A 9,595-nucleotide genomic window follows, 5' to 3' on the forward strand; every position below is an offset into this window, starting at 1 on the left:
GACGCGGTTGGGGATGCTCTAATGTTTGGATGATTTTAGGCTGTAGGTTTTGCTATATGGATGGACAAGATGAATTTGGATCTCCACACTTCGTACTTTTATAGGGGTAGTAGATAGATAGATTAGAGACCAAGTAGTTTTTGACAAACGATATCCGAAAATGTGGTGGTTTTTTGCAATTAAGTGTAACTGGTAGGTTGCCCGTTTCTCTCGGAGATGACTACTCTTCTAAGGTCTTGTACAATGGGAGCTGCTTAGAGAGATGCTTAAAAAAATAAACCGGATTTTCCTGAAGCACCGGTGCCTATTTCTACAGAAGAGACGCTTAGTTAAGCGTCTATCCTGTACAAATAAGCACCGGTGCTTAAGAAAAGCCTGGTTTATTTCTGTAAGCACCTCCCCTAAGCACCTCCCATTGTACAACGCCTAATATACCAAAGGTAACATGGAGACGAGGTGGTTTGAGTTGTCGAGACATAGATCTCTCTTAGTAGACCAGTGTGCATATTGGATATGGATCCCTTCAAACTTAAATAATGGAATTTTTTTTATCTTCACAAGGCAATAGCCTGTCGATGCCATTAGTCATTTCCCCCTGCATTGCTTACTAAATGTTTATTAACTCATATACAAAAGGGATAAATCCATCAAATTTGTACACGAGTAATATCAATGAACAGAAAAAGGCTACAGGCCTATATGTGTGTCACTTGGCTTCTTTCTCTTGCTCACATATTCTATCTGCATTTTAGTTGGTTTGCGTGGAATAGTCAAAATAGTGGCCATTCTTGTTTCGTCTGAAATAGTTCTTCTGGAATCAGGAATGCCTAGCTTGCGTGATGAATTAGAGAAGAAGCTACATGATTCAAACGCAGCGCCAATGGTTCTTCCACTAGAATTTTTGAAAGCCATCACATGTGATTTTTCCACTGAGTTGGAACTTGGAAGTGGTGGGTATGGAGTGGTTTACAAGGTATGACCAATTTTTCTAACTCTACTTTTCAAATATTAGCAACAGTTTTTATTAATTATTCAAAGACACTGCACACATACTACAGTACGTGAACAAATGTTTAACTTAAAACACAGGGAGTTTTCAAGAGTGGGAAAATCATTGCTGTGAAGAAGCTTTTTGAAATACATCTCTTGGATGATAAAACATTCCGGAATGAAGTCAGATCTCTTATGGAGATCAAGCACCGACATGTGGTACAGTTTATTGGTTACTGTGCTGAATCAAGTTGGGAAACGATAAAGCAACCAAGTGGGGATTTCATTTGGGCAGAATTGCCAAAAAGGTTGCTTTGTTTCGAGTATGTATGCAACAAAAGCCTTCACACATATATTTATGGTATGGTTAATTACCAAACACTTTACATATTCTTATTTACTTTTTATCGTTTATGAAGTTTGTTACAATATAGCTCAAACTATGTTTGTTTCATCTATGCCAAAATGGAAAGAAAAAGAGGATGCATCTGAGAAACTAGCTATTTTATTATACAAAAGAATGCACACAAATTTGGACTGAACAGGACTCGTACCTATGTTGGGGCAGAGCGTGTGCATTACAAGTCATAACCCCTCTTTCAACCACTAAGCTCGCACCATTGTAGTGTTGTTCCAGTACCACAAGGGTAATCACTGAATGGGCTGACATGTTGAGAATTTCCTTGTGTGTATCAATTTCTACAGATGAATCTTCGGTCCTTGACTGGAACATGAGATATGAGATTATCAAGGGAATTTGCAGCGGGTTGAATTTCCTTCATGAGGAATGTCGTATTGTTCATCTAGACCTTAAACCTGAAAACATATTGATGGATGCCACAATGATACCGAAAATTGCGGATTTTGGTTTGTCAAGGATCTTTGGCAACCAGAAATCAAGAACTTTTACTCATCATCGTGCTGGATCAAGGTAAACTAATCCTTTCACATCTCCTTTATTTTCCCTGTTCACCAGCTTTGCATCTCTCTGTTTACGTCAGCAGTACCTGATACTTATGTATTATGTTGCAGTGGATATATGGCACCAGAATACTTAATCCATGGAGTTGTCTCTATGAAGGCTGACATCTTCAGCTTGGGTGTTATAATGATAGAGATAATCACAGGTTGTCGGGACTATCCATATTTCCAGCTTGATAGTCCCCAGTGTATTGTTACATCTTGTCAGCATTACATAGTGAAAGTAAGATGAAAAAGATCTTGCCTTTTCATCTATAATATACCAACATTCTAGCTCACTTTTGCAAATGCATGCGTAGGTACTTCGAAGTTGGAGGAACAAATTTGATTCCACACTGAATTATAAACCACTGGAAAAATATAGCCAACAAGTAGAACAGTGTGTCACCATAGCCCTAAAATGTGTGGACCCTGCTATGGAGAAAAGACCTACTGCAAAGGATATAATCCAGGTTCTTCATGCAGTAGACCAGGTATAGTGAGCATTTCATATGACGTGCAAACTTAATTGTATGAAAACATGTACGTGAATCTTTTAGAGTAATCCAAACACATGTAGTGTCTTAGCATCACACGAGCTAGTATTGGGGCATCCAAGCTAGTTGTGCACGTGAGAGGAGTCAGTACTAGTTTTGACTAGATTAGGAAATTCACCAAGTTGAGTCTGGCTAGGATTTTGCTTGGCTGTCCATGTACTGTTAGGACAACTAGTTCGACTAGGATAGCTTTTGGTTGGTTCGGTCCTGCGTATATTTATATGCAGCACGTCGCATGAGTTTTGTGACACCCTGAGTTGAAGAAAAGGAGAAAATAAAGAGAGAGAGTTTAGGGTACGAGACGTATCCTTGGCTAAAGTTTTCGTGTGTGTGTGTGTGTTTGTGATTTTTTGATGCGATCGATCCTGTGGAGAAACTCAACAAATTGCTTACACCATAGCAGTGCTATTTATATCTACACCAAACTGTCCTATGTTCTTTTGCTTCTCTTCAAAGAAAAGGAATCTAGGAATTACCATCGCAAATCAAGAAGATGGAACTTATGTTATTCTTTTTTTTGTGGGATCCTTGCTTACAGTAGTGTCTTGTACAACAATATAATTATATTACAGTAGTCCTATTATACGCATACTATGCTTATTTCGCTTTCTGTTTCCATGAAGTATCAAATCAAACAAGAACAAACTTTACCATCCGAGTCTCAATTTTGTTTATTGACATATCTCATCAGTTGTGTGCATGTATGTGTGTATATATATGCAACAGTACACAGACAAGTTGATGCTACTAAACACTACTGCAAGTAAGGATATCACGCCCCCGAGTGTCACTGAAGACATGTTGATCAATAAAGCAACAACCGGTAAAGTGGTAGATGAAGCAATGTATGAGGGTTTGTCACCAATGCTGACAATAGAGTCAAGCACATACACTCAGTATTCTCATGAGGGGACAAAGGCACCCAGTGAGCCACAGGCAGCACAAGACAGAACCACTGAGCCTGAGGTGAGCATCTATTGATACTAATTTCATGTTATGTAAACCACATACGAACAAACCATTTTTGCTAAAAGGCTTTTCCTAACTAAACATATCACATCATATATTATAAAACCTACCATGTTTGGACAGAATTGGTTACTAGGGGTGTTCACCCTTGTTTGGACAAAATTGTACTAGGGGTGTTCACCCTTGTTTGGACAAAATTGTACCTACAATGTAATGTACCCGAAAGCACTGAATTGTCTGCTATTGTTACTCCAATGCTGGCTCAACTATCCAGTTAGCTGCTGATATTACCCTAACTGATCAGAATTTAGGACTCTATAACATATGATCTTACATCCTATTTTACCTAATGAAACATAGTTAATTACTGGGCCATGGTAAGTATTATTTTCCTGAAAAAATGAAATAAAAGTGATACTTCCTCGATCTGTTCCAAAACACATTGTGTATTAAGTTTCGTCAGGACAAGCCTTTGACCAACATATACACTACTACCATGTACCATGTAATTAACCTTCGTAATTCAAAATCTTGACCACAAATAAGTACCTTAGAATACGAATCTAATGAAATCAATTTATGTCAGGTAATATATACTAATAGATTAATTGTTGGTCCAAGACTCATCCTATCGGAACATAATACGTGATGCATTTTAGAATGGGTGGAGTTTCCACGATATATGGAGAAGAAACATTCTTTTAATGAAGAAACATTTTTATTAATGAAAAGATAGAACATAGCCAAATCTTGTTGTACCAATCAGTTTGAAGATTACTCAATGCCATTTTAAATTTTGTTACGCTAAATGAGGAAAGTCAATAGTTATGCTATAGATAGAGGATTCAAGATGATCAATAAAGAGATCTCAGCTAAATTAATCTGTGAGGAATTCAATTTTTGTTGTGCTAAATGCGAGAAGTCAATTGTGTTGTCGCATTGGAATATACTTATACAAGGCCACTATGGAATATACATTTTACATCTATACAAGGCCACCAACAGTATTAATCGAGACAAAAATTAATGATATTTCCTCGTACTAGCAATCTATTTAATACTTGCATGCACACGGTCATACTGACAACCAGCTACTTCACTAAGTTTCCTTGCTTGCATGCGGTGTATTAATTATCCCAGTAAACATGGAGAAAACCTGACTTGGAAAGAAGGCATTAAATTTTACATTGATACCTGTAATCTGAGTTTGTAGACTGTAGATAAAAATAGAGGGAGTACTATATTAGATACTCCTTCCGTCCCATAATATAAGAGCATTTTTGACACTAGTGTTGTGTAAAAAATGCTCTTATATATATTATGAGACGAAGGGAGTAGATGATTCAAGATGATCAATAAAGAGATCACAGCTACGTTCATTTGTGGGGCCAATTGCGTTTTCGCATTGGAATAAAGCTGGTTTAGTGACGACCTGAATTGTAGTGATGTTTTCTTTTGTCTCTCTTATGATTCCAGCATCTACGATGGAGTAGACAATCCCACCTTTGATACAGATATTCATTTTGGCATTTTTTTCTTTGTTTCTCATCCATCTTGGTGGTGGTGTTCTGCACTTTATTTAATAATATGGCTGAATGCATCACTCTAATGCAGAGGCCGGGGGTCATACTCCTTTTCCAAAAAAAAAATCTTGGTCGTGGTTTCTCTAGTGCTGACATGAATTTCATTTGGTCAGATCATAGAAGATGCAGCTGGACGTATCTATTCCATAGATGCACATCAGACAGAGCAATTGTAAGTGCTTAGCATTATGTCGGTATTTGAATATTTAAACCTATTTTGAGGTGAGAGCACTGGATGTGATATCCCACTTTTAATACCGTCATATCATACAGGATTATAACAAGTGGCTCACATGGGCATGTTCAGATATGGAACTATAACCCGCAGGCAAGTTATTTTATTGCTTCAGCAGTAAGAATTTTAGGCAAAGAAAGAAATTTATTGCCTCATGCCCCTCTGCATCAAAGTGATGCATGCAACCCTAGCCGTCTGCAAATATAAGACGTTTTTTATGCAGACGTCTCAAAATAAGTACAGTTTCTGTTGAGTGCCAAATACAAGTAAAGGTCTATGTTTTGGTTATGGCCGCTGCCCAATGGCAGCCGTACCATAATAACGAAGTTTTTGCCCACAGCCAAGAAAGCAGTACCCCATATACCTTTTTTCTCCCGGTAGTATTTCGATTCAACTACGGCGATTAAATGTAATGGGTCATCATCAGGAGACCAATTGTCGTTGACAAATATACTACTCTATTATTTGTATTGGACTAACAAATGACTCATTTCTGTTTACTGGCAGAAAGTGATCAATTCGATCGAGGTCTCAAGGGAAGGAGGTAAGCTGTCTAACTCCTTTGTTAATATAAGTTTCTTGCACCATACATGCTAATAAGATGATCATCGTTCTCACTGCAGTTTGTTGTGTTAAATTTATTGCACGGAAGCGATGGATGGTGGCTGTTTCATATGATTGTGTTGTTCATGTGTACAGTTATGAAAACGAAATGCAAAAAATCAGGAGTTTTAGAGCTCACGATTGTCCTAGGGCCTTCTGTTCACTAGCCGTTCATCCAACCCAACCGTATGTGCTGTCAGGATGTCATACACAAATAAAGCTTTGGGATTGGGACCAAGGCTGGAATTGTATACAAATATTTGAGGAACACTCGGGACAAGTTTGTGACATGGTATTTAACCCAACGGACACCAACAGTTTTGCTAGTGCTTGGGCTGATTGGGCAATAAAGGTTTTATTTTCTCTCTTTTTTCTTTGCTAAGAAAAAGTTTGAAGCAGCGTTTCATTTGTAGTACTATACTTGATTGCAAGCTCTTATATTTGGCATTCAGGTTTGGAGTCTTGGTTGGTCCAAATCTAAGTATACTCTGTGTGGTCATTCGGGAGCCGTGACCTCCCTCGATTTCTTCACACGTGATGGTCGGCAGTATTTGGTTACTGGCTCATTTGATAGGACTGCCAAGGTCCACTACTTCATTCAAAAATCCAGTAGTACATTACACATATAACATTTCTATCAATTCATACCTTATTTTTGGAATCAGGTATGGAACATGCAGAAGAAGAAGTGTGTTCATACACTGACTCACAATTCTGAAGTTAGTAATGTCGTTTCCCATCCCAATCTTCCGGTTCTAGTCACAGGTACAAGTGATGGTGCTGTTCATGTGTGGAACTCCACCAATTTCAGGTAATTACTAGAGAGTATGGCCTTACGAAAAACACGCAGCTGCCCTTCACAACTTTCCCCTACAACGCATCGCAAATGACCAGTACTATCATCCTTTTTGGAACAACTATTTTTGGAACAACTAGTACTATCATGGACTGTGTAACTAAAATGTCACCGCTAATGCCGGTTTGACAAGTGTACTTGGAAATACATTTTTCGCTTTTGATGTAGTTAACCTTTATGGTAAATTAGTGAGTGCTTGGTATTGCCCAGGCTCAAGAGAATACTTAACATTGGCGGACTATCAGGGGTTAAAGGTCTTGCATGTTTGATGGGATCAGAAAGGTAAGCATATTTTCCTGCTCTTATTAAAAAAGTTACTCTCTCCGTTCAAAAATTAAGATGTTTTACCCTTTTTTCTGATTTGGATGTGTATAGACGCATTTTAGTGTATTTATTCACTCATTTTAGTCCGTGTGCAGTTTAGATTGAGATATCCAAAGCATCTTATATTTATGAACAGAGCGAGTACTACCTAAGATCATTGCTTCTTTGTCTGCCTTGTTATATATATGTTCTACCCCCTCGATTCACTATTATAAGATATTTTTGATATTTCAATATGGACTATATATGGAGTTAGACTGCAGAAAAAAAAACACGTCACCAAGTGTCAAAACACAGGGTCATGGCTTATTCTCACGTAAGCCAAGTATGGATAAAGGGACACATGGCGCACGTAAGCCGAGTATGGTTAAAGGGACACACAACAACATGTAGGTACTATACTCAGCTGACTTCTACATAAGCCGTGTAGTCACGCAGAAACATTTGGCTTATAAAATATACTCGGCTTATTTCTTAGTAAGCCGAGAGGCCACAACAGAAGTAATCGGTCTACAGTAGATGGATGGCAAAATTAACTGCCATGTGGCCATCATGGTGTCCACTAACGGCATGGTACAAGTTATAAGCCGAGTACCCGATAAATTGCACTCTGCTTAGCAGTGCACAAACTATATGTAGTGCAAACAATGATTAGAGTAGTACACGTGAGTTGGACTTTTACATTATTGTTTCAATTGCAGGGCTGGTGCAGCAAATAAACAAAAAAAAGCAGTTTGCCATCTAAGTCAATTATTACACTTGGCTTATCCTCTATAAGGCGTACAACACAGGAAAAAACCATCAGTGTATAACTGTATATAACTACGTCGTATCGCCCAGTAAATGCAGTCGGCTTACATGCGTGTAAGCCGTGCAGACGATAGAAAGCACTCGGCTTATAGAAATGCAGGGGCCAAAATGCACATGCTGGTGTAGATATAAGCCGAGTGTGAGCCAGCTGAATACTTGTTTATATGTGCCATGTAGCAGCAGTGTGGACCTCCGGCTTGTGGCAGAACACCGAGGGGTAGCAGACGGCTTAAACATAAGTCGTGTTTCCAATAGGGCACTCGGCTTGCCCATGGTTCACGGTTTACGTCTCAAACGGATGGCTTTTCTATAAGCCGTAAACTCCTATTGACACATGACTTAGAAGCCACTCGGCTTACCTATGGCCATGTGGCACATTCGTTAGGTGCTTTCGGCCGTGATCCCACTTTCTCCGCCAGTGCGGCTGCATTACACTTGACTTACATATAAGTCGAGTCCTCGATAAGTGAGACTCGGTTTACATCTCTAAGCCCAAATGCATTAAGCCGAGTCTAACACTTGGCTTACACTTCGCCGTGGTTAAAATGCTCTTTGCCGAGTATGTTTCATACTCGGCTTCATCTATTTTTCCTATAGTGTGAAATTAGTGAATAAGCACACTAAAATGCGTCTATATACATCCTAATCAGAAAAACGCTAGAACAACTTATAATTCAGAACAGTGGAAGTAGTCCTTTACATTATTCCAATTCCTATAATGCCAGACATGTAAAGCACATGACCTTTTATCTATTAGGGTTGCGGTTGCACATTCGAGCAAACTATCAGTGATGGAAATACATGATGAAGAACAAGGTGGGAGCAGCAGCGACGTCGATTTCATGAGAGCAGCATCATAGGAAGTCCAAAACCTTCATGCCAAGCAAAGCCAATCCAGGACTGCGAGTATTTTGGTGCAGGATTTTATGTTGTCAAAGTGGTATATATGTATATGGCGCACAGATGTACTAGTTGATTGTTACTAGTGCTGTAGTACTGTTATTTCTTTTTTTTGTATGCCCGCTGGTTGCTGCAGGTTGGCATAGACTTCATTGTAGATGTAACGCAAGACTAGCAGAGTCGCTATATTCACATCCTTCATAAGGTGTATGGAGCACACTTCACAATATCATGGAGGCTATCGAGGCATTCTGAGTCGCCATATTGTGGCCTTTTTTTTCGGTTGCCTCAACTCAATAGTCATAAACTCAGTTGAAGGGATTGAACATTTAAATACACTAAACATTGCATTACAAATTTCTTAAAAGGGGGATAAAAGTCGATTAGGGACATTCTCATCATAGGAGGGCGAGAGCCTCTTGCACGTCACAGCTATCCCACTCCTCCTCGGCGAGCTGGGTGGCCACATTATGCGCTTCCTCCTCATCCAAGTTCATCTCTTCCTCCTCCAACAGCGATACCGAATCAGACCGTTGGGGAAGCGGCATAGTGAAGACGGGACATGAGACCCAGTGTGATGAAACCCAAACTTCGAATTACCGGGTATAAATTATATCGGCGATCCGTGATTAGTGGATCAGGACAGTCATCGATGGCTTGACTCCGGCGTCGGCGTTGTTGCTGCCGACCGGCCAGGCCTGGGCCCTCTCCCCGCCTCTCGCAAAGGTAAGCCCTTTCAGTCCTTGTTCCCTGCCAGCATGTCAATGGAAGATCGAATCCACGCACGCGCGGACATTGTTCGGACTGG

At 39.6% G+C, this 9,595-nt stretch overlaps 1 protein-coding gene across 1 annotated transcript; it reads left to right on the forward strand.

Annotated features, from left to right (window-relative positions):
• The first annotated feature begins 823 nt into the window (after nt 1-823).
• Nucleotides 824-8,986, forward strand: LOC119339605. Its single transcript, XM_037611595.1, has 14 exons — nt 824-973; nt 1,090-1,351; nt 1,696-1,921; nt 2,023-2,194; nt 2,271-2,444; nt 3,234-3,473; nt 5,173-5,231; nt 5,333-5,498; nt 5,802-5,838; nt 5,918-6,249; nt 6,350-6,481; nt 6,563-6,708; nt 6,964-7,035; nt 8,645-8,986. The coding sequence occupies exons 1-14, from the start codon at nt 824-826 to the stop codon at nt 8,745-8,747; spliced, it is 2,271 nt and encodes a 756-aa protein (XP_037467492.1). The 3' UTR covers nt 8,748-8,986.
• The last annotated feature ends 609 nt before the right edge of the window (nt 8,987-9,595 follow it).

The sequence above is a fragment of the Triticum dicoccoides genome, chromosome 7B, assembly GCF_002162155.2.
Source record: "Triticum dicoccoides isolate Atlit2015 ecotype Zavitan chromosome 7B, WEW_v2.0, whole genome shotgun sequence".
NCBI classification, from domain to species: domain Eukaryota; kingdom Viridiplantae; phylum Streptophyta; class Magnoliopsida; order Poales; family Poaceae; genus Triticum; species Triticum dicoccoides.

Excerpts from the sequence above, each read along its gene's own strand:
- LOC119339605 (XM_037611595.1), top strand. The coding sequence starts at position 824 with ATGCCTAGCTTGCGTGATGAATTAGAGAAGAAGCTACATGATTCAAAC. Across the intron at positions 3,474-5,172 it reads ACAGAACCACTGAGCCTGAG|ATCATAGAAGATGCAGCTGG; the intron begins GTGAGCATCTAT and ends TCATTTGGTCAG. Across the intron at positions 7,036-8,644 it reads TGTTTGATGGGATCAGAAAG|GGTTGCGGTTGCACATTCGA; the intron begins GTAAGCATATTT and ends TTTATCTATTAG.